A 24,812-nucleotide genomic window follows, 5' to 3' on the forward strand; every position below is an offset into this window, starting at 1 on the left:
CCCCCCCGCGCCGCACCCCCGCGCCGACGGCGGAGAAGAGCGACTCGCCGAGGCCTCCGCCCGCCGCCGCCGCCGCGCCTCGCCTCGCCGCGGCCGCCCGGACCCGTGGAGAAGCCGCCCGGCGGGGCCTGCTGGCGGCGCCCCCCGCGCCCTCTGCTGCTGCTGCGGCGGCGGCGGCGGCGGCCGGCCTTTGTTCCTCGCGGGCGCCCCCGCCGCGCCGCCGGCCTCGCGGGCGGGCGGGCGGGCGCGCGCTCCCCGCCGGGCCGGGGCTGCTGGAGGGCGCGGGCGGCGCGCGGCGGCCTCCCTGACGGGCGCGCGCCGCGGCCCCTCGACGGGGGAGCGGGCGCGCGCCTCCTGCCGGCCGCCGCCGGGCACAGCAGGCAGGTAAGCGCGGCGGCGCCTCGGCCGCCCCGATGGAGCGGGTGAGCGAGGCGGCCGCCGCCGCCGCCGCCGCCGCCAGCAACCCGTGCGGCGCGTCCCCGCCCAGCTGCTACACCTACCAGGTGAGCCGCCACAGCGCCGACCTGCTGCACAGCCTGAACCAGCAGCGCAAGAACGGCGGGCGCTTCTGCGACGTGCTGCTGCGCGTGGGCGACGAGAGCTTCCCGGCGCACCGGGCCGTGCTGGCCGCCTGCAGCGAGTACTTCGAGTCGGTCTTCAGCGCGCAGGGGCTGGGCGGCGGCGGCGGCGAGGGCGGCGCGGCCGGGGCGCCGGAGGGGGGCGCCGGCGAGGCGGGGGGCGGCGGCCCGGGCGGCCCGGGCGGCGGCGGCGGCGGCGGGGCGCGCGAGCTGGAGATGCACACCATCAGCTCCAAGGTCTTCGGGGACATCCTGGACTTCGCCTACACCTCGCGCATCGTGGTGCGCCTGGAGAGCTTCCCGGAGCTCATGACGGCCGCCAAGTTCCTGCTCATGCGCTCCGTCATCGACATCTGCCAGGAGGTCATCAAGCAGTCCAACGTGCAGATCCTGGTGCCCCCCGCCGCCCGCCCGGACGTCATGCTCTTCCGCCCGGGCGCCGCCGCCGCCACCGCCACCGCCGACCTCGGCTTCCCGCTGGACATGACCAACGGCGCTGGCCTGGCGCCCAACGGCAACGGGATTGCCGGCATGCCCGAGGACGAGGCTGCGCGAGCCGTGCTCTCCGCCGCCGCCGCCCAGGCCTCGCTGCCCGTGCTGCAGGGGGTGGACCGCCTGCCCATGGTGGCGGGGCCCCTCTCGCCCCCCTTGCTGGCATCGCCCTTCCAGAATGTGGGCGCCGCCGGCCCCTCGCTGAACAGCAAGCGGGGGAGGGGGCGGCCCCGGAAGGCCAACCTTTTGGACTCGGTGATGTTCAGTGCCCCGGGGGGGTTGAGGGATGCCGGAATCCTGCCGTGCGGGCTCTGTGGGAAAGTCTTCACGGATGCCAACCGCCTCCGGCAGCACGAAGCTCAGCACGGGGTGACCAGCTTGCAATTGGGGTACATTGATCTCCCGCCCCCGAGGCTCAGTGAGAATGGGATGCCAGGCCTGGACGACCCCGAGGCGCCCCGAAAGAGGAGCCGGACAAGGAAGCAGGTGGCTTGCGAGATCTGCGGGAAGATCTTTCGGGATGTTTACCACCTGAACCGGCACAAGCTGTCGCATTCTGGCGAGAAGCCGTATTCGTGCCCCGTGTGCGGGCTGCGCTTCAAGAGGAAAGACCGAATGTCTTACCACGTTCGCTCCCATGACGGTTCGGTGGGGAAGCCTTACATTTGCCAGAGCTGTGGAAAAGGTTTCTCTAGGTAAGAGAGGAAGCGCTGCTGGGTTCAGAGATGCTGAATTCCAAAGGCTGCCCACCCTGGCTCCCTCTGGGCGCCTTGGGGCAGCGACAGCCCCAGCCTGCCCCGAGGCACCAGTTCAGGCAGGCAGGCAGGCAGGCAGGCAGCAGCGGTTGCCAGTGGCGTTGGCTCCCAGCCCACCCCCTCCCACAGCAGTCCCCTTGCTAGGGCACTCTGGGCGGGATGGCTCTTCCCCCAGCAGCAATCGGGTGACATCCCCTCCCAGCTCTTCGGCGATGGGTGAAGCCATCCAGACGCGCAGGGGGCGGCCGTGCTCTGGCCCTCTGGCTTGCATCCGCTGTGCCGTTTTTGTGGCACGTGGTGCTGTGTCCTGACAACTAGGCCTGCAGAGTTGATTTCTCAAAGATGCTTTGGATTCAGCTTCTGGGGAGAGACTTTCAGGCCCCTTTTTAGGGTTGCATCCAAAACTCTGCCCACTTTTGGCTTCTGTCCAAACCCCTTTGATAACTCTGTCCTTTGCGCTTTCCCTCAAACGGTTCCTGAGCTTAAGGGCTGTGGCCTAAAGAGTACGAGAAGCCTTCTTCAGGATTTCACGGCACCTGTCCAGTGGGAAAAAGAGGATGGCTTGATTGTTATCGCCTCCCCCCCCCAAAAAAAGGGCTCCCTTCTTTCTATATTCCTTTTTCTAAGTGTGCTGTTATGGTCTGATAGGGTTTTTGGAAACAGTGGCTTGGATGTCACATTTTCCAACTGTTTCTCCTGAGTAGAGGTATAGATCCAGATTACTCTGCCAGTGGGATCAGTAATATTTTTGCAGAGGAGATCCTGCTTTCAGTTACTGCTTGCAGACTTGGAACATTCCCGTGCTTGTCCTTCCACTGTCTCAGCTTTAGGACTCAACCCTTTTGAGATTACGAGAGCAGACCCAGACTGGGACCGGCTTGGGCAAGACGAGCAGCCTGCGGGGCAGGTTTGCAGGACTGACTTTGGCTAGTGTCCGAAGGGAGAAATTCACTGTGGCCGAGTTCACGCTGCAGGCTGAGCCAAAACAGATTTGGGGCTTGGCTTCGTGTCTTGTTATGCAGTCAGCCAATCATGATTTAGTGCGACTCTCTTGCACTCCTGTGTGAGGGGCGGGCACCAGGTCAAATCAGACCCCTTGCCTTGTTCCCAGATAGCCCTGAGTCAGTGGGGTTGGTGGAAGGACCGCTGACAAGTTAGGGGGTGCCTCTTGCGAGATCTTTTGCCAAATCCGGGTCATAGTGGATCTGAGAGAAATATGGCTGTGGGAACCCACTTTAATTAACCTACTTTCATGCTTGATCTGAGCTTCAATACTTGAGTGCCATCCTGTCCAGGCAGGGCAGCTAAGCCACCCATTCAGAACCCGCCCCCTTAGGAATAAATGAGCCTCGTTGAGCCTGGCAAGAGTTTTGCGCGCATCTGCCTAGGACCAGGCGGTCAGAAACCATGCCAAAGCCCTGCTTGGCAGCCGGCGGCCTTAGGAACCTTTTCCAGGTGGCCCAGCAGCTATTTTTCCTTCTGGCATGCCTGATCTGCGTTGGCACAGAGGAGCTCAAGGAAAGATGGCAACTGGGGCACCCTGTGACCCGCACATGCAAGGCTCCCCTTTCTGAAGAGTCCTCAGCGTTTCAGACAGGGACCGGCACCCCCTCCTGCCTCCGCCTGAGTGGCATCTCCTCCCAGACACGCCCTTCGTGACAGAGCAGCCACAGAGCTGGACATCTTCTTCCTCTCCTGGCAGTCCCATGGCCTCTGCGGAGCTAATGGTCACTCTTCCCTTCCTTTGACCGAATGAGCATCAGGAGCCACCTCTGGTGAGCCAGGATTTGGCCACCTCAGTCCAATGGGCCTGCTCTTCTCAGATGTGGCAGTGGCATTCCCAAGAGCCTGGTGGCAGGGCGCTTCGCCTGGCGCCTTCATTGGGTGAAGCACGTGGTCTGCTCTTGAGTCGCCCTCTGCGTGGAGAACTGAGATGGGAGCAGCCTTGTGCCTCGTGGCCTGGCATCTTTACAGCTCTCTGAAGAAGGGGAATCTTTCTAGGCTGTTCGGATGCCCACAAGCGGGAAGGGCTCTTGCACAAGCCCCCTTAGGGGCAGTCCTGTAGATGAAAGTAAGTTCCACTGAGTTTAGCAGGGCTTCCTTCCAGGTAAGTGGGTTGAGGGTTGCTGTCTTTAGAAGGAAGGCACGGGGGTTGTTGACATCAGGCAGGGTTCAGCAGCTCAGCTGCGGTGCCCATAGCAGTTCAGAAGATCCTGCACAATTCCAGCCATGCTGCTTTTTTATTAGAAGTGGATGGAATCTCATGAGGTCCCCACATTTCTTGAGCTTTCCATATTTTGCATGATATTATCAAGGCCTCAGGTGAGAATGCCAAAGGATTTGGGGCTTCCTGCATGAGACCACCTGAGATCTCGAGGGTGAGATTCCTGCCTTTAATTTGGATTTTATTCTGTGGTGCCCATGCGTGATCTTGCGTGATGGCACACAGCACCTGAAAAGCTCACTGTGTGGGGGACACTTTTATGGCAATCTTTTAGATATATTGGCATTTGGGAATGAAGCTCAGCTGGGGGCGGGGGAGGCAACACAGTGAAGCAGAACAAGAGCAAGGCCTCCTTGTGAGTCACAGCAACCTTCTCAAGATCAATGAATTTTGGGCCTTGTGGTTTTGCACAAAATCTGCCCTTTCTTGCATGCAGAAAAGCGTTGAAGGGTCTTCTGGCTGAGTCTTGCAGCCCAGACTCGCAGAGAAGGAGAGACGTCTTCACCAGCTTTGAACCATGGGGTGTGATTTAAGAAGCAGCAAACAAGTGAGATCCTTGAGGATTTCCTTAACAAACTCAAAAGTGTTTCGCCATTTCCAAGTTCTTCCCATGGGTGGTGTGAAGCTCCGTCTCCCTGCAGAAAGGGATAACCTGCTGCTGAACTGTCAGGTTTTATCATGTTGGTCCCAACAAGTTACAAGAGAATAAGCTTCCACTGGACAGAGAGAGATTTTCCTTTGAATCTAACATCTAAAATTGCACGGTGCGAGAAGGATCCCAAACGCTACATAGAGATGATTGTTGTGTGAAATTTTATCAGTCCTAATAGATGAAAACTGCTCTTTGTGGCTATCGGTCTTGGGCTCAGTGGGTGCAGTCCAGTCCATGCTCCCCCAGCCATCCCTGGTTTTCCTAGGATCGTGTTCAGCCTGCGCGTTTTCTGATCGAGAGCTTCCCAAAGGCGGTTTCTAGGGCTGTGCTGGTGCATGAAAGGAGGACGTGCTTGGTTGCGGAGCTCGGAATGGCTCCTAGAAGGGCCAAACAGGCCTCTCCGGTCTGGTGGCCAGAGCCCACCTGCCCTTGCTCCCTCAACTGAACTATGGTAGGCCTGTGGTCTACCTTCTGTGGGTGAGTTCCACTGAGCTGTGCGCAGATGGCTGAGGACAGAAATGCCGGGGAGGATCATCTAGTTTCCAAGCAACTTCTGGGTTTCAGACAATGCCAGGCTTTCTTCCCACCGGGGGCAGGCAGGGAGGGAAGACTCCCCTTGTTCCAACTCCTTTGGTGATGCTTGAAAAAGAAGCTTGTCTGCGGTTGCATTGCCTACTGAATGGGTTCTCCAAACACTAAATTGTCTATTCAGGTGGCAGTCTTATGCACGCTTCCCTGGTAGCGTGTCCAGTTGATATTGATGGGTGAACTCAGCGGTCAGAGTCCAGCAGAAGGCCATGGCCTGGCTTCTCTAGCCAGCAAATCGCCTTGCAAGCGTGCGTCCCATAGCAGTCTTGCTCGTTCACCGAGTAACTCGCCAGGCCACACAACAGTCTCCCATGCTGTTTATCTAAATGGAACCATTCCAAAGAATTCCACAATTTTATCCTGCCTTTTGACCCAGAATTTTGGGAGGTTCCAGGCATTTTTCTCCTCCAGACCCTAATGAATCTCATGGCTTCTGCAGTGGGCTGCAACAGATTCCCTGCTGAGTTGCATGAATGCTCATTCAGAGCAATGGCACTCAAGACAGCTTGCGGAAGATTTTAAATGTTAAACAATAATTATAGAGATATATTTTAAAATCCTTCAAGGCACCAACTGATGCTTGAACATACAGAGGAATGTCACTAAATCTTAAGTTGATAATACGTGCGTAAGCTTGCATGTGAGCTGGTTTCAAAAAATAGCAACCATTTGCATTGTTTTTAAGATGCTGAGAAAGAAACTTGGGGGGAGAGAGAGAAGGGGAGATGCCTCTCTGAAGGTGGTGGGATCCTTGCAGTTCTTAGAAGTATGTGATATAAAAAGAACATTTAGAAAAGGGGTTCTAATATGGAGCTGTTAGGAGCTGGGGGGACTGAAGCCTGCCTTGCTGCAAAAATTCAGCCGAGAGGCCCCACTGCACCACTGCTCCCGGTCTGGGCAGGTTATAGGGAGGGCTGACTCCCAGCCACCGTGGCTCCTGGCCTGCCTACGATGAGAGCGAAACCAGGCAGAAAGCAGGTGGGTCTTGTGCGTAAGGCTCTCCTTTCTGGGATTTCTGGATATCGAGGGAACCAGAGCCCTTTCAGGTACCTAAGTCTGGACCATTAGATTTTGAAGTTGGTCTTTGGACACACAGGCCCAGCTGAGCTGGCCCCGGAGGTCTCCTCTAGAACAAAAGGACCATTTCTGGCTGCAGCCCCGTCTGGAGGCCACTGGTATCCTTGGAAGCCTACGCAGTTGGTGTTCACTCGCAGCATGATCGCCTCCTTGTACTTCAGGAGATTGGGGGGCGGGCAGGGTCTGTGTGTAAATGTGGCTGCCCCTCCCTCCCTCCCTCCCTTCTGGAGAGACCTCGACCAGAGTGTGGTGGTTGAACTTTGTGTCCGAGGAACACCCTTGCAGACTTAGTTATGTCTGTACCTGTTTTTCTTTTCAAGGCCTGACCACCTGAATGGGCACATCAAGCAGGTGCACACCTCGGAGAGACCTCACAAATGTCAGGTAGGTACCCTGGGATGGGGTGGGTGTGGTAATAATAATAAAGCAAAGCCCATGCTTGCAATGAAGGTGGAGCCCTGGGGTGGCCGTTCTCTGCAGTAGAGTCCAGAGGCTGCTGGACCCGTTGTCCTCTTCCTGATGCCGTCTTTGGCATCTCCAGCCCCATCCTTCCTGGAAGACCCTTCCTGCTCCCCAGCCTTGGATCCCTTTCTTTACAGCCTGGCTTCTCCCAGTTAGACCCTGGGGTTCCCCGCTCCTTTTCCTCTCCTGCCTGTCCACCAGGCGCTGGCTGACCATATTTTGCATGGTCATGGCTGACCATATTTTGCATAGTTTGGGGGCAGTTCTAGCTAACCCCGGAATGCCATCTCCTGGATGTCCCCTCCCTGCCTGAGCAGCCGTCAGAGCATCACGTTGGGGACTGGTTGCTGCTTTCCTGCTTTCTCTCAAGGCTTCTTCTGGCTGAAGCACAGCTGGAGCAAGCAAAGCCTGGGTGGAGTTTTCCTTCCAGTTGCCTAAATGTTTGCAGTTGAATTTTAAGAGCACTGAGTTAATCCTTGTGTAGTTAATGCTGAAAATAGAGCTTTTGTTGTTCTTTTGATTTAATAGGATTTGGGGGGGAAAACCTCTCTTCCCCTTTGCACGAAAACCAAAGCATTTACAAATGTCGAAAGTCTTGTCCAGCTGTCAGGATACCCCAGGGTTTCATTGCAGCTGCTGGGTCCTTCTTTCTCTTTCCCATGTGTGTGCAACCCCCTCCCCCCGCCTTTATTTCCTCTCCCCCATGTCATGTTTGGCTTTCCCCACCCTGGATGCTCTCAGGAGGGTGGGCTTCAGCTCCCAGAACACCCCACCATTACTGTTGCTGGAAATTTGGGAAGTGAAGGCCACCCTTCTGCTGGGCACTGGGGGAGGGAAGGCTGGTTGAGCCCCAGAACTCTGGTGGAAATGAACTGGGATTAAAAGAGACTAAGCATTCTCTGAACCTGGGTTTCGTTCTGGGATTTATCAGTAGAATTAATAATAGTAGATATGATATCAAGCCAAGACAGGGAGGACTGCTAGCTGCAGGTTTGAGGGTCTCAAAGAGGTCCAAACTGAGAAAAGTTAGAAAATGGGGAATTGTTTCAAGCTGCTGTGGGGTTCCCAGCACGCTCTCTTAGAAATGGGTGGTAGCCATCTGATGTCGCAGCCTCAGTCAGTCTTCTGGAACCACCGTGGTCTAAGGGCTGTTCAGCTGCCCAGGAGAGCAGACAGGAAATACCCCCCAAGCAGCCCTGCAAATAGAAAAAGATAAATTCCTTTAATTTGGCTCCAGGAAGATTAACTACGCTAAATGTTAGCGGGTTTCTTTTGGGAGGAAATTGTCATGGGGAGGCTCTGCAGATTTTTACTGGGTGGAAGAGGCGAACGTCCACAGCCAGGCTCTCCACCCGAAAGGGCAGTGGGCTTGTTCAGGAATGGTGTTTGACCCACAACACAGCCTTGAAAGATGCTGCAGCTGGCACAGGTTGGGTTGGATGGCAGAGGAAGACCGCTGGAGGCCCTGATCACCTTGCCTCATTCGGGGGCCAGAGCCAGGTTCAGTTGTTTTTCAGGGCAGCCTCGTTTGGGTATGTTCTCTTTCTAGGCATTGCTCATTTTACCAGTGGTCACAGCCAGTGCATTAGACATAACTCTGCAAACCCACTCCTTGCCATCATCATCAGCTGCAAATTCGGAGGCAGCCAAGGGGTCCCCTGATGCAGATCTGCTCTTTCAAGGGGGTATCTCCAACTTATCTGGACTTAACCTCAGTTTGTTTTCCTTGTCCAGCCCTGCCAGACTTGGGCGGAGTCAAGAGAATCAGCTGCTTCCTTTCAGATGGAGGGGAAAGAGTATCACAGCCGGGTCTCACCAGCATTCAGACGGCACCCAACCTCAGTGCCCCAGTGGTCTCATGTAGATGTTTAGGAGTGCTGGGAACAAGATGGTGACCTTGTGGGGCATCACAGAGCAAACCTGGGCCCCAATTTCGGGGAGGGGGGTATCATAATCCAACAGGAGAGACGGGCTCATTGTAAAACAGTGACCCCGATCTCAAGACTGCCAGGGGGTTGAGAAGGGTACCATGCTTGGTGGGACTGAAAATCTTGGGAGGTCCAGGAACAAGTAGGCCTGAAGTCTGCCATCCAGATCCCAGCACAGGTCACCTGACATGGCAGCTGCGTATGCTGGACCCAGCGCCTCCAGGTGCCCCTGACGCTGTAAGGCCTACTCTCTCAGTCACTTAGCCAGAAATGGGACGTTTGAGATCAGCCATGGTATTCTCCAAGTCAAAAGAAGTTTTCTCTAGCCATGTTCTTACTGCCCCCTTTAGGCAGGGAGGGGCCCTTCTGACTCAAGGAACCCTTACCTCTTGGCTGTTCCCAGCTGATGAGCAAGGGGCAAACTCTCCTTGCCAGACACCCTTTTCCTCCCACCCAGGGTGTTGGGGAGGGTGTCAAAAGGTGGCCACTCTTACGGCCACCATCTTGGCTTTTTTGACATCCCCCCCCCCCGGTGAATGCCCCTGCCTAGCAAATCAGCCAGCCCCTGTGATACGTCTTTTCCTTGTGGCTTCGTGCCCGGATGTGAGCAGGGGGTCCCTCCTTACTGTGAAAAGCATCCCTCACTGATTTTGGCAGAACAGACAAGGATAAACAACCTGGCCGTAACGGGTCCCTCCAGATTTGCTGGGTCTGGAGGTCCCCGGGGTGGAGAAGACCGAGCCACGGATAATCCGTGCCTGGGGATTCTCACGATGTGGCCAAGAGTTTGGCTGAATGATGGGTAAAGGCCATTTTTCATTGGGGTCAAGGCATATTTATTTGGGGTTGTTTTTTTTTTTTTTTGCTTTTTGGTAGAATACCTTGTTCTGGTACAGTATGTGTAACTGTCCTAACGAATGAAAAAAGAAATAGGTTTGCTTCTCCTCTTAAGCGACAGTCGCTCTGTGTACATTAAATTGCAAATTATACCTTCAATATTTCGTAATGTCTCCTGGGTTGAGTTTTTTGGTTATTGGTAAATGTACTTACATTTAATGAATTTATTTATGTAATTATATTTTTATGTCTCATGGTTGGCACCTTAGGAAAGAAACACAGCATCGTTAGGACTCCTTCTCCCCCCCCCCCGATCCTCATAGACTGCATCGGTTTCTTAATCTGCCCAGCTCCAGCTTCTGTCCGAGGCAGTTTGGTCCTCTGCCTCCTTATTGAAAAGTACAGCTGTAGCTAAGGAAGTGTCCTTTTTTGAAAAAGAGGAGCCAGGACCGAACGAGAGATGCTTCCGCCTTGCTTTTAGTCCTTCTGGCCATTCCCTTGTCCGGAGGCCTGGCAGCTTCTGGCTGCTGTGGCTTGTGAACGCGCTCAGATCAGAATTGCAGTCCGATCCATCTGCGGACTGTTGGCTCAAGAGCTTGGCTCCTGGGACTTGCAGAAGCGTCTCGGCGGCCTGGTTCAGACATTGCAGCAAAACAGTTGATTTGGGGTAAACCTACCCGGGGTGGAACAGCCGGAAATGACTTAGCGCAGGAGTATCCAGTGGGTGTTCGTCTCCCTTTACTCCCTGCCCTCCACACGCCCTTTTCCCCTCTCTGCTTCCAGCAGGGAGCGTTGAGTGGGCACATTCTGTTTCTCCTGAGTTGGGAAGGCTGACAGTCCTGGTTGCTGATCCAGACGCGGCCTCAGAGCCCTCTGCCGCACTCGGTGTTGGGGGCACAGTGGGGCTTCACGGTCCTTGAGCTGGGCAAGGTGGTATGGATGGGCCACGGCACCACGTAGCACAGTGGAGGGTGATATTCTCCATTTCATCCTGATTTTACTGCAGTTCTCACGCACATATGCACAAAGACAATGCCAGGGTCTGAAATTCTGGGGGGGAAGACTTCCTGCCAAAGCCCAAGCAGAATTCTTCTGCATTAGCTGTGGTGATCTGGTTTCACAACCCTGGGAATGTCATTCTGACCTTGGAAACTTCCATGGAGCAGAAGCCTGGGGAGAGCTTTTTCTGCCCTGGCCGGTTGTACTTCTGCCTTCTCCTCTGGTGCCAGTTTCTATCAAGGCCTCACCTGTGGATTGGGCCCTGTGCCCCACGCTGCAGTGCGGGGTCAGCCGATGGACTGCGGGGAGCAGAAGGGAGGCCGGCCTTTGTAAAACCCTGAGAAGGGCTGCATTACCATAATATGTCGCTGTTGTTCAGGACCATAAAATGGTGAATGTGCTCTGAGTGATCTCCTGCTAACTGATAGGACTCTACACTGATCTGGATTTGAAGGGGAAAAGGTGATTCAGGGCACACGCAGGTGCGCGTGTCACACCTTAACCTCAAGCCTGGCTTTGTTCTGGGCTCATGCGTGTGATCCCAGGAAAGAGTGCCTAATTTAAGGAGGTGCAGCAGGCATGCTCCCATTTTCACCTTTGGGTCTAGAGAGGGGCCCAGCCTTTCTAAATGGTTCCCCAAGAACTGATTATTTGTTGAGTGGCTGATGTGCTACCCCAATCCACGGTACGGAGTTTCTGGATCTGCAGATGTTCCTTGTGTCTAGCAGTAGTTCCTAAACCTTGTTTCTGGTTCTGATGACAATTTCTATTCCTTTCCTCTTCCACCTGACTCAGACCAGATGCGCGAGGTAACAGGACCCCCATAGGCCTCCGAGCCGGAGAGTCTGATGGTGCTGAGAGCAGGAGGAAGCCAGACAGCCATTGCCCCGTCCAGAAGACCTCCCTGCTTTGTGGTTGCCATTCCTTTGAATGGTGGAAGTAACCTCCAAGCAATGTCTTGCATTGGGTCCTTTTGGGTACTCCTAGGTGCGTGTTTTTCAACCTTGGCAACTTTAAGATGTGTGGACTTCAACTCCTTCATGCTGGCTGGGGAATTCTGGGAGTTGAAGTCCACACATCTTAACGTTGCCAAGGTTGAAAAAAACTGTACTGGGCTGTCTTAAGTATTTGGGGGCCAATTCTGATCCTCAGCCAATCCAGACTTGTATTGACTGAAAATAAGAGTTAAAAAGTCAGCCTGGAGCAGCCCAGGGCTTCCCCACTGATGTTGATGCAGAAATTAGTTTTCCTTTTCTAATCTTTCTTACTTCCTGCCTATTAGCAGGAAAATTCCAGCCTCCAGGGGATAAACTCAGAGACCTCTGCATCCATAGAACAGTTGAAACTTCAAGAGGTATTTCTTAAACACTGTTTATTCTTTAAATATAAATAGACTTCTCTGTGTTTACTATATTTGCCATGCTTGACAGGAAACTACTGGACCTTTTATTTATTTATCATTGTTATTAACAACAGTGATCTCCTGAAATATTTTACTCCTCTTTAAAAGGCGTTAACATTTTGCGGTTCATTTTAAATTGTCTGAGTCTTGCATTTTTTTTGTAATTATTTCTGATAGCTAACCTCTGCATTCTGGATCTTGTATTTCGGCTTCTTTTAAAATTATTTTTAGTTTGACCTTCCAGTCTCTTAATTTTGACTGAGAATAAGCTGTGATTTGGCATCGGGAGAGATGAGCGAATTAAATGTTGTCCTTTAACTGGTCATTGGGAAGTTCTCTTGGAGAGAGAGGAACCCTCCTCATGCAGCTCCAGCTTTTTTTGGTGGGACCTCTGGGGGACATCCTGAAACCTCCTCAGATCATGGTAGGGGCATCGCTTACAAGTGCAGGACAAGTGATATTTTTGTTCTTGTTATGGGTACGATGATAGCTATGACATAGCTCCACAACCTATAGCTGATAGGCTTTCTAACAGCCAGCAGACTGATAACGTTCCACCTGAATCATAAAAACTGCCCTCCGTTTTTCATGGGTGACACTGCTTGGTGCGGGGAGCAATCAGGATTGGGAGGTACAGCTTTTCATATCCAAAGCAGGAAAGATGCTTAGGAGGGGACACCCCTTTGCCCCCTTGAAAGATCTTTTCTACTTCAGATCCAAAGGGCTCCTCTTCCACTGATTATGAAACAGCACTTTTAATAGAGCGGCAGACCTGTCAGAATCCTTTCTGAGGTCTCTGTTTTTGGTCACTCTTGCTGTTTTCTCCCAGATAAAAGGTGTGGCTGTTTCGCTCAGTGCCAGGTCTTAACGGGTTGTTACCTGAAATGGATATCGCCTTTTGGCTGTCATCGTTTGAAATCCAGCATCCTGTCCTAGGACAACGTTAGCGACCTGGGTTGCACCCACTTGCACTGCAGTACAGTAATGCCATTAATGGGTCTCACTGCTTCAGGAGGAGGTCAGCACCCTCAGCTGGGCGCCTAGGGGATCCCAAGCATTAGCTGCCCACCCCTTCCCTGTTCCTTCGCTTTTGCACCACAATATAGGCATCGCTGGAAATGCAGCTGCTGTCGGGGCAGGACTATTTGCCCAACAGGACCCTAAAATTTCTAGGAGACCTTTTTGATACACAGAAGAGGAGTTGGGGAGAGTCTTCCCGCTGTAGGGTTGCTTCCCTGCACTGTGCTTTGCCTGGGGCTTGTCCAAGGAGCCTTTGGACTGTTGGGGCAACCCCAGTCGGTGTTGGGGATGGAACGTCCTGAGCACACGCAGAGCAATTGCCACCGAGGCCACCCAAAGATCGGGGTGAACTGGCATCGAGGTCATGTTGTCACCCCCCCTTGAGCTTGTGAAGGCATCACTGTTGTTTTCTTGGCAACGTTATGGAAGGAATCAAGAATTCTGAGGTCTAAGTGGTGCAGATTAAGGCCATTTCTTTAATTAGTCCTGCACTTTACATTGTTTACTAAATCTCTGCAATTGCTGTTGCTGATCCTGAGGAGGCATCCAGCAGGGATATGAAGAATTTAGAGTGCTGTGAACCCAGCTTTTGTGGTTTTTAAATCATGGCTTACAGCTTAGCAGGGTCGGTGAGGCTGTGGCTTCCACGTGAACCTCAGTTAAGCAAGCCATCCCCAACTTTGGGACAATGGCTGCCATCCAGATGTGCCCAGAGGGTGTGCATCTCTCCATCTTCCACGCTTCTGTGTGGATGCTTTGTGAATCACCTGGACTTTCAAATGGGGGTGCAGGGGGTGCCCCGAGACATGCTCTGGCTTCCATCCCCATTACGGGTCACTTTTCCGCGCCAGCTCGTTTGGCAGTGAAAGGGGCGGCCACGTTGGTCGTGCATGTTCCGAAGAGCGGCTTTTCCCTCAGGGGAGGGACCTGGGACGTCACTCTGGCCCAGCCTGGGCTTGGGGTGGCTTCTATAAAGGACCCCCGAGAGACTCAGAGCGGCCTTCCCTGTATAGCCTCCCACGCCTCTGTGGATTCCCCAAGTCTTGGCTCAGGACGTGGCTGCGGCTCGTGGCCTGGGAGGAGATTCGACACCGCTTGCACTGCTGAATGGCAGAACTGTGTAATGACCCAAACCAAGCCTCCCGCGGGGAAGCAGGCGCTCCTTGGAAGTTGCAGAACAGCTCTAGTACACGCAGGAGCCTCTGCACACAACCGTGGAACTGCCTGCGCCTCGAAAGATCAGCCACAGCCATTGCCCCCCCAACCTATGAACGTTTCAGGATCTGCAGTTCTCTGTTGGGGCAGTGGAGGTGGGGAGGGAGTAGCCTGAAATGAGAAGCAGGGTCGAGCCAGCCTCTCCCGGCCCTGCCGTGCTAGCAGCAGGGCTCGTGCACGCGTTGCATTGCAGCCACTGGTTTTGCTGGGGATGTTGGCTGTTGTCAGCCCTTTGAGGTAGGCCAGGTCGGGGAACAGCCACTGCCTGACCGACTGGAACTCCTCCTTTGCTACAGAGAGCAGAACAACAGAATTGTGAAAGGCTGATAAGAGATCCTCTCTCTCCCCACTTATACTGAAGCGAATCAAGGTGGGGGTGCATCTTTTCCTCGTCCCCTCCGGTCTGTCTGGGCTAAGCTGGCATTTGCATAACAGTGGCTGAGTTCCTCCTTCAAGGCCTCCTCTACGTTTGTGGAGGATAACCCAGAACCTGCCTTCCATCTTCAGCAAAAACAAGGCAGTTGACTGTGTGCTGGTGGGAAAGTGTCTGCAAACGTTTCCTTCAGGGCCAGTCTTCTTGGCTTCCCTAGCTGTACCTTTCCTGTTTGAGACAGAAAAAGAAAGAGCAGGCCTTTACATGAAGATCTCCTGCTAGGGAGGAGCCCTTTCTGACAGGGCTTCAACGGGCCAGCCGTGATGCTGCTGGGTTTCGGTGCAATGGCTCAGACTTGATTCTTCTTGGTTAGAGCGGTCTTGGTCGTTCTTTTGGCTCCAACAACCGAATGGTGGTGGTGGGGGGTCTGCTGAGCTTGGACCTGCAGCCCGCTAGGCAGATGAGGCAGGAACAGGGCTCGTGGTGCTGAGCCAGATCGTAGTTTGGGTTTGGGCGTTACGACGCTGCCATTGTGGGTTTATAGCTAAGGGTGAATTACGGGCCCAGCCAACTGGCTTATTCAACGATCTGTGGTCAAACAACCCCAGCTGAAACTAGTCCCTTTCTCCCCCGTCGGACTAATGTCCCTCTGCTGCCGCCCACAGACCTGCAACGCTTCCTTTGCCACCCGGGACCGGCTGCGCTCGCATCTGGCTTGCCACGAAGACAAAGTTCCCTGCCAGGTCTGCGGGAAGTACTTGCGGGCTGCATACATGGCGGATCATTTGAAGAAACACAGCGAAGGACCAAGCAACTTCTGTACCATCTGCAACAGAGGTAACGCATCCCCTGCTGCTGGTGGGGCGCGGGCGAGGGGAGGCCAGCTTGACTGATGTCTTTTGGGGGAGGAGGAGAAAAGCAGCTCTTCCGTTGTGCAGAAGGAGGTTCCTCTTGGGCTTATTGCTTGTTGACTCTGGCACCCCGATCCGCCTCTGCAGCCGCCACCTCCACTGCTGCAGCCATGGTGCTTCTGGACACTCACTCAGGCTTTCAAGCTGCCAGGGGTCAAAGGTTAAATGCATGGGCATTGGGCAGGGGCCACGTAAGCATGAACCAGCCCCACCAGGACCTTCTCTTGCTCCCTGAGTCTTCTAGAAGAAGGAGGATCTGAGCAAGGGGGAGGACCTGAGGCTGTGCCACTGGCTTCGCGCTTTTTCTGGGTGGAACTCCACCCATTCTTCCAGGCAGAAAAACAAGGGACCCCAGAGACTTTCCAAGAACGTGGGTGGGGAAAGACACCTGCACTTTCCCACCAGTGTGCCGGGCAAACAAGCCCTTCTTCAGAATGAGGGCATGGCAGCAAAGTCCCTTCTCAGGTTTTGAAATGGATGGGTGCCACATTCTGCAAGGTGTGTGCTTCTCTTACGCAGAAAAGCATACCTGAGCCCTGAAGAATCTTTCCCAAGACCACCTTGCAGCTTCGGGGCCATTGCTTAAGCGTCCAGGCATGTGGCCAGGTGTTGGCCCTGCTCTGTGATCCTCCGCCTCTCTGCTTCTTTCATGGGGAGTCCCTGGGGTTTCAATGGGCTTGAGATTGCAGCTGTAGGCCAGAAAAGACATCATTAAGGGGTAAAGCTGCTTAATTCTTACTTAGAAGGCTTGATTTGGATACTGGAAATAATGATTAAGAGCTGTGGGTGATATCAGTGGTATCAGCGGTGGGTAATATATCCTTTGGACTCCAGCAGGGACAAAATGATCCTGCTCCTCCCTGCTTTTCTGAGAATCCTGCTCCATTTGTGGCGGTGGGGAATGCAAGAAAAATAGGGATCTGTAGTTTAGTAGATCAGGGGGATGCTGTAGACGTAGCATACTAGGACATTTGCAAAGCCGTCAGAAATCTCTCGTGATTTTCTCCTTAATAAAATGGTAATTGTACTTAATAGCTCCCTTCAGCTTGAGGGACGTTTGGGGTAGAGTTCCCCAGGCCCTGTTCTGTTCACCATCTTTATCAAGGACTTGGATGGGGGAGTTGAGGAGACGCTTACGAAGTTTGTAGATGACACAGAACTGGGAGGGATGGATAAAACTGATGAAACAGAACATATTCAAAAAAATCTACCCAGGGCATTCCAATAGATCGCATTAAACATGATCCAGTAGCGCGATGCAGTTGCTAAAAAGGCACATGCTACCGTGGAATGTATTAATAGGAGCGTAGAGACAAGATCATGAGAATTAATTGCTCCCTTCTACTCAATCCTGATCAGATCCTATTTGAAAGATTGTGTCCAGTTCTGGGCACCACAGTTCAGAACGGGCACTGACAGATTGGAACAAGTTCAGAGGAGGGCTGCCAAGATGGTGGAGGGTCTGGAAACCAAGTCTTATGAGGAACGATTAAAAGATCAAAATAAGTTTAGCCTACAGAAAAGAGCACTGAAGGGAGATATAATAGCAGTCAGCAAATATCTGAAGGATTGTCACATAGAGGAGTGGGTAGACTTTGTTGCCCCAAAGGACAGGATCAGAAGCAGTTTGTTAAAACTACAGGAAGGAAGTTCAGGTTAGACATCAGGAGGAACTTCCTGAGTGCACAAGCTGTCAACCAGTGGAACAGGCTGCTCTATGAAGTGGCGAGTTCTGCTTGCTGCAGGCTTTTAGACAGTGACTGGATGGTCATCTGTCAGAGATCCTGCACTGAAGCAGAGGGTTAGGGTAGGCGACCTCTGAGGTCCCTTCCAACCTTATGATTCTATGCTTCTACCCCACCTTGGTGGCCAGTGCGTGCAGAGAACCATATGTGCGAGCCCTTGTCTCCCTGGCCAGTTTGGAGAAGATTTTTTATTAGCTGGGGTGAGAATGACTGTCTCTGCCCCAAGCTCTGGAAGGCCCTCATGAGTAAAGAGCTGAAGAGCCCTCATGGCTGCAGAGGAAGAGCACCTGGTTCAGGGAGGAGAAGGCCATCTTCACCTTAAGGAAGGACCCACTGCATGAGAAAAATTCTGTGTGCAGGCAGAGGAGGAAGAGGACCTCTTCCCCAGGAACATCCACCTTCAGTTGCTTTGTTCCTTTCTGGTGGAGACTGGCACTTCAACCTGTGTGGATAGTTTCACACAGATAAAAAAGTTTATGGTTGGTGGAGAGGCTGAAACAGGTCTGGCCATCCAGTCAGATGATTCAAAGCCAGGGGCATCTGTCAAAGAGATCTACTTTACAGAGATTAATATTTCGAGTAGAAAAGACTGATGAAATGGAGAGGAGAATGGAGGACAAAGTTAAAAAAAAAAAGCTATAGATCATTGCTAAAACATTTCCTTTCAGCCGCATCATATGTATGTAGACTCAGAAACACAACCGGTTATATCCAGTGATGTTTACATCCATGCTTAAAAGTGCTGGCTTAGTCTTTTTTGGTGATTGCCAAAATCACATTTTCCACAGGGCTTCAAAGAAACCATCCTTTTTAGGTCCAAATTGTCACTGGGTTGTGCTTCTTTAGCGACTGTGCAGGAAGTTTGTGGGGAAAGGGAAAATAAACTTTGAGGTGTCAGATGTTATTATCAAAACATAAGATATTCATGTTTTGTTCCTCTTCAGTCAATAGAGAAAGTAGGCTGAACATTCATTTGTGTTAACCCAGGAACTTCCAAGCTTGCAAAGTTGGATTCATCCTCTTTGACAAGGAACCACGAGGAATAACAGATTTCGGTCTCCCATATTTATTAATTTATTTGCTTGCTAGGGAAGGAGGGAGAGTGATGAGAGTAAGTTTTTATTTCCATTTTCCTGTCCCCAAGGAGCTGGTCCTGGACCACATGATCTACATCCTGGGGAACTGGGGAAGACCCCCATGATTGCAGGAGGGCAAATGTTGCCCCCGTCTTCAAAAGGGGAAAGGGAGGATCCCATGAACATCTGCACCCGGGAAGACCCCAGGACCTTTAACAGAGAACTCGATCGGTCAAGCACGTATCTTGACGGGCTGATTGTGCCTCATCTTTAGACTGGGTAGCTTCCTTAAGAGATTGCTGGGATGCTGTCGATGCAATTTTAGTTTCTATTAAAAAAGTATAACAGCCAAATCATGGGAAATCATCATTCCACTTGTATTCCCTCCCCACATTACTATGTCCACTTCTGGATACCACATTTAAGAAGGATTTGGAGAGAAGGGAAATGCGGACGGGGAGTGGGGTGGGGGCTTAGAAACATCAGTCCTTTGAAGGGAAGATGAAGGGACTGGGAATGTTTAGCCTTGAAGAAACATGCCAGGGAAGGAGACATGACAGCGTTCAGAAAAGAAATCCCAAGGAAGACCATCTTGTCTTGTTCCTCAGGAGAGGACACAGAATCCTAGGCTAAAATTACAGGGCAACTGATTATGGCTGACCTCAGAAAGAGCTTCCGCCCACTCAGGAGGGAATTGGGGACCGGCGGGGGGCTCAGCCATGGGCAGGAGCCACCACGTGGAGGGGGGCTGGGCCATCCTTGTCTTAAGACGCCCCTTCCGGTTGGACGCTTCTCTTTGCTGATACTTTTCAGTCTGTCAGGTTTAGCTGCAGGCAGCAGGGGCAGATCCAGTGGGCCTTTTGAGCCCTTTTCGTTCCAGAGACTGCTGCACTGGGAATGGGGGAAATAGCTGGAGAGGAAGGGGCAGCTCAGTGGGGCTTCAGCAGGCTGATCGGGGGGGCGGGGAAGCTGCCTGGAGACACAGCAGCCTTCTGGGGAGCTCCCCCACCCCCGGAAGTGGCAGGGCAGGGAGCTTGGTGGTCATGCAGACGGGCACGTTGGTCGTGGTTGATCTGCCCCAGCAGAGCAGGAGGTCGTGGTCGTCACCGGGATTGGTGCCAGGAGGGCAAAGCCATGCCGGGGGGCCGAGGCGCCCAGGCTCTGCTGAACTAGGGCTGGCCAGCCTCTGCCTCGCGGCCTCTTGTCCCTCTGGCTTTCTGGTTGAGGAAGGGCAGTGGGCTGGACCTTGCAGGCGAAGCGTGGCCCCCTTGGCTGCCCCACCAGTTTGGACCCCCCTCTGAGGCCAAACACCCCAAGGGAGCCCCGCAGAGCCTCGGCCGCTTGAGTTGAGGAACAGGCTCCTCCTGTGGGCCCACCCGGCTCCGGCCCCTCCGATGCCAGCTCCGGACTAGGTGTTGTGCCCCTGGTTGCCCCACTTCCCTTGGCTGCAGGGAAGGCCCAGAGCCTCTTCCAGCACTGTGCCCCACAGAGGTGAGTTGGCACACCTGGCGACCTGCCTGGGGATGGGAGGGCCAGCCCAAAGACTGGCAAGTCCATGGTCCAGCTGCCTCCAGCTGCTGCTCTGCATTTGGGCCCGGCTGCTGGCTCCCAATGGCGTGGGGCTCGGCTGAATCTGGCAGCCTGCAGGAGCGTTGTGCTTTGTCTATGGGGAGGGCTCTGCGGGGCCCCCAGGTCAGTTCCTCCTCAGCTGAGGCAGAAGAACAGCCTCCATCATACTGGAGCTGCTGAAAGAGTGACGGCAAGTGGAGGCTTGGTGCAAGGGGCCCCAGAAGGATCGGGAAGGGGGGCTGCTGCGGCTGGAGGGGGCACTGGAGACGGCGCCTGTGTCCCCCCCACCAGGGGCTTTGAGCTGCTTCCACGGCGCCTTGACCAGGGTCTCCCAGTTGGGCTCCTCCTCCTTTAGCCTCAGCTTAATGTGCTTCCTGGGCAGGGATCTGATTTGGGGGTCTGGTTCTCCTGCGGATTTTATTTTCCTCCCGTTCCCCTCTCTTACCTCACTGAAGGAGGTCTCTTGGCCAGAAATGTGGCGCAGGTCTGTTTCACAAGCCAGGTTTATTTGCCTTGTGGGTCACACCAGATTGTGTGTTTAGGTGGCCTCACTCTGCGAGAGGAAGTCCTCCTCCCAGCCATTGCATTTAAAGCACGGTCAGACCCACCCCATTTCACACAGAAGCCACTGCAGATGACAAAACAGGAATGCCCGGTCTGTGCCCACCACCCTCACCCGCTTGGATTCCGCCAGGGAGGGCCCCGAGGCCTTGAGCCCAGCCACATGCCCTGGAGGAGGGGAGGCTGCCGATTATCTGGGCAGAATAGGCAACCCTCCGTCCCGCGTTTGCAAGCCCTCCAACCAGGATTGTTGGTGGCTTCCTTCCAGTGCGAGCTTGGGAATACAGGAAAACTGCAGGGCAAGTCACGGTTAAAAAGACAAAACCCTCAAATGCCTTGAAGTTGCCCCACCCGGAAGTGCGATTGTCCCCACCCAGCCAGTTTGCAGCTCACAGCTCTCCTCTAGTATTAAGCAACATGTTTTGCACATGCGCGCACGCACACACACGTGGTTTCCGTAGGCTGATGCACAGAATGGAAACTTTCCTCCAGCCCTGTTTGGACTGGCTGGCTGGGACTTCCTGGAACTGCAGATTCAGGAGGGTGGGGTCCAGGTCCAGCCTCTGTCCCGAGACCCCCAAGCCCCACCCCGCCCCACAGCTCCCGTCTGGGATGCTCCCATGCTGCAATGGATGCCACTGCACTGAGCGGGCAAATTGAGGCTTTTTCCTTGCACAGAGAGCTTTTGTAGAGAAAACAGGTTCCCCCTGCAGCAGGAGAAACAGCGGCTTATGGCATTTCTTTACTTGCTTACTGTATTTAGCACATCCCCATGAGCAGCGTTTTGAATGGGCAGCATAAAAGCACGCAAGGCCATTTGAAACCATGAAGTAAGTTCTGCAAGAAACACTAAACAGCCAATCAGTATTAAAGAGGGGGAAAGCATTAGGAAAACGTAATTGTCTAAACCAGGGTTTCTCAACCTCAGCGGCTTTAAGATGGGTGGACTTCAACTCCCAGAATTCCCCAAAGCCGCTGAGGTTGAGAAACCCTGGTCTAAACGTTTCTGAGGATAAGACAGTCCCATTAAAACAGCAGGCTGCGGGAGTGAAAACGGCCCTGCGCAGCCGCTCTCCCGGCCAGAATCCCTGCTCTGCAGCCGGCCCAGCTCTCTCAGCCCCTTTTCCGCCAGAGATGCACTTGGCCAGTTCTTCGTTCTTTCCTGCTCTTTGGCCAGACCCCTCGACACACTGCTCTCCTACCGGCCCAACTTCTCTATTCCGTCCACCTTCATTCAGCACCCATTTGCTCATTCTGGCTGATCTCCTCTTCTTCCATCGGACAAGTTTCTTTAGAAACCGTCCCCACAGCGTTCGATTCGCTTTTATGCATCTTCGGACAGACCCAGTTCTGTGGCATCCGTGGGGTCCTCTGAGCTTGGTTGTTTGCTTGCAAACATTTTGTTACCCGGCTAGGTCACATCTCCAACGCTAGAATGGAGTGAGGTTTGCTCTCTGATGTGACCTAGCCGGGTAACGAAATGTTTGCAAGAAAACAACCAAGCTCAGAGAACCCCAAGGACACCACAGTTCAACCCTGAGCTACGTATATTTTCTATTGAGACCCGGTTCTCCCTTCCGTGTAAAACATGGTCAGCCCGTTAGTATTATTCGCCTCCCCTGAGCTACTTTTGAGAAACTTTAATTTTTTGAGACTGACCACATCCTACGTACTCCTATTCCGTGCATGTTGTCGAACCATTCACTAAGCATCGACTTTATTCTCACACTCACAAAATTCCTCCATACGTGCCTCTTTTCCCATTCTGCAACCAAGCTTCAGCCCCATTTCCACACAACGTTCCATAATCCAAACCTTCCTCAAAATCAGCCAACGTGCAGTAAACTTTCTCACGTTCATACATTTCTCAATGGCCTGTTGAAGAGCAAAATCCCTGCCCAGCATGAAGCTACACTGCGTAGACCTGGGCTCCTGTGGGAGAGAAAGAAGGGAACGTGCCAAGGCATCCACTCCTTCCCGCTTGGAAGTGGGAAACTGAGCTCAGCAAAGGGCCCCAAAGTGCCAGAGGCAGCTCCCTGGAGGCAGGGTGGCGTTGGCGTCTGCGTCCCTCTGAGCGAACAAGATCCTGATTCTCTTGAGGCCCCTTCTTGTGGCGCGAGTCGGCTGGAAGGCAGACCATCCTCCCGGCCCAGAACAAACCTTGCCTTGCTCCTCTTAATCAGGACAAGGCCCTCTGGCTCTGTTTCCTGGGGCCTCATGCGACCCTTCCCTTCCCTCCCCTCCCCAGCAACAGGACATTTGCATCGTGGCGTCACCTCCGGGAGCCGTTTGAAGCCGGTTTGCAAGCCGTGGTTAAAGCTAGTCCTGCTGCTGTTGACCTCAGCGCTGTGGGAAGGAGTGACGCGGAAGGGAACCGAGTTAGGCGATGGAACTGCAGTCCCCAGCGAGGGCCAGCTGAAGTTACTCCAAAGGCGGGGGGACATGCTTCTGGCCATCGGGCTCTCAAGTTTACATCTCTTGCCCCCTTTCATCAGAATTCTGCCAAGCACCTTCCCTGTCGTTCATGCGTTCCCTCTCGCCCCCCGTTCCTTCATGTTGGAGAAGGAGAACAGCGTTCTTCCAATGGTCGGGCGCAGACGTAGCCTTCACGTGCCCTGTAAGCAAGACCCGGCTGCTCCACACGCGAACCTCCTCCGTGTTTTAATACGTCTCCGCTGACACCGTCCGTGGCTGCGGCTGTTCTGCCAGAGACTCCCTGTTTAGCCCTCTTCATCCACTTCCAGAACGATTTTACTTTGCTCTACCTCTTTTTAAGTGTTGGTCTCCTCGACCACTTTCCACACTTTATCTGACACCTTTGTTGAACAGACCACTGGACAGTCCAGCTTCTCCTTGGGCCTAAATCTGCGTTCTTCTTCCATGAAATAGGTAAAGGTCTTCTGGTGCCATAAGGAGGCCTGGTTGATAAAGCCGTCAGGGCGTGAGGCGTTTCGGCCAAAGGAGCATCAAGGGTTGCTTTCTCACCAGAGCGGGGTGTGCGCGTAACTCTTTCCTGCCCCCTTTCCTGTGACTGCGGCATCTTCTGGCTGACACCCCCTCCCCATTTTCTTCTCTCGGTTTTCTATTGTGATCCTGTCTTTTAATCTGCATCTTTATCTGCGTTCTGTTACATACATTGCGGGCCACCCCGGTTGCCTTCAAAGTAGAGGTCAATTCCAAGTCAGTTCCAGCCAAACCCAGAATTTGTGGAACGATCGCTAGCAGACCGGAGATTTTGCTGGTGTGCAGATGTACTGGGGTTCTGTGCTTGTGAAACCCGCAGCTGCGCGAAGCCTTTCTGCAGAATCGCAGCTTTTCTGGGTAAAAAGTGCCAGATAACACCATCTTATTTAATCCAGACAGCTCTGCAGCTGCTGTTGAGGTTTCTGGTGCCCTGGAAGTTTTAGAAGCATCAGTCTGTCAAGAGTAACTTTATGTAACTAAAGAAAGTGATGAAATGCAAAGAGCTGAGAATGGCACGGTAGTGGTGAGCCTTGGGGGGTAGAAGGACCTGGGTTCAGCCCCTCTAATTAAGGGTCTCAGGCAGTGGCGTTGAGAGGAGACCCCCTGGAGGTGCAGGGAAATGGGGACAGGGCGGCACGAGAGACCTATCTGACCTCGGGAGGACACATACTGTCACCATGAGAAATGCCCTGCTCTGTGGGGGTGGGGGCGTGAGTCCTTTAAGGGGCAACTCTTCCTAAGGGAGCGGTCTAGCGGCATTTGACCAACACCCATCTTGAGAAGATGGTCTCAGGCTCTCTGTGGAGTGTCCCAAGTCTCAGCCCCGCCATTCCTCACCTGACGTGTCAGGAGCGCAGCTACGCCGGTGAGGAGGTCCAGAGGTGCTCTCCTATCATGTCTGGTGGGACCCAAGTTAGGGATGGCAGATCTCGCCTCTCCAGGAGGATTTTCGTCTTCCCGTCCTGTCCTACCAGAAGAAAGAGGTCCTCGGTGCCAGTCTTGATGTATTGGCCAAAGTTTCTCACTTCTTTTGGCCTGTTCTGGACTACAAACCAGATATTGTAGATTCCTTCAGGAGCAGGGTAGACTTGGTTGTTCCAAGGTATTCCTGGCGTGGGATTTCCTGGAAGGGAAACAGCTTTGAGGTGGATTCTAGAGTCCTGGCGTGTTCTTGCCGCAGCATCTCCTGGCCTGGAAGTTCTCGTCACTTCTGGGCAGTCTTTCCCCACCGGTGGGGGCAACGGAGAGGGCACCCTTTGCGGGTCGCTGCCTCTTCCAGGAGCCCCATCGCGCCAGTTCTGGGAGCGGCCGGAGAGGTCCGAGGGGAGAAAGGCAGAGGCGCGTCGGTGCTGGTGGCAGGATCTCATCTCCTTTTGTCTTGTTT

At 53.6% G+C, this 24,812-nt stretch overlaps 1 protein-coding gene across 8 annotated transcripts in view; it reads left to right on the top strand.

The window, feature by feature from the left end:
* Window positions 1-197: 197 nt before the first annotated feature.
* The window catches only part of PATZ1 (POZ/BTB and AT hook containing zinc finger 1), a 28,896-nt gene continuing 4,281 nt past the window's right edge, over window positions 198-24,812 (top strand). For 4 of the 8 annotated variants that reach the window (XM_007443699.3, XM_088143764.1, XM_088143766.1 and 1 more), the window contains exons 1-4: window positions 198-1,765; window positions 6,687-6,750; window positions 11,875-11,946; window positions 15,268-15,439. In XM_007443699.3, coding sequence (XP_007443761.2) covers window positions 414-1,765; window positions 6,687-6,750; window positions 11,875-11,946; window positions 15,268-15,439 — 1,660 coding nt within the window. In that variant the 5' untranslated portion in view covers window positions 198-413. Of the gene's footprint in view, window positions 1,766-6,686; window positions 6,751-11,874; window positions 11,947-15,267; window positions 15,440-18,402; window positions 24,809-24,812 lie in introns of those variants that run through there. The other 4 variants (XM_088143765.1, XM_088143768.1, XM_088143770.1 and 1 more) reach the window with 2 other exon arrangements.

The sequence above is a fragment of the Python bivittatus genome, unplaced genomic scaffold, assembly GCF_059951505.1.
Source record: "Python bivittatus isolate LINGU-HERP-01145 unplaced genomic scaffold, Pbiv_v1 ctg000390_np1212, whole genome shotgun sequence".
In the NCBI taxonomy this organism is placed as follows: Eukaryota; Metazoa; Chordata; class Lepidosauria; order Squamata; family Pythonidae; genus Python; species Python bivittatus.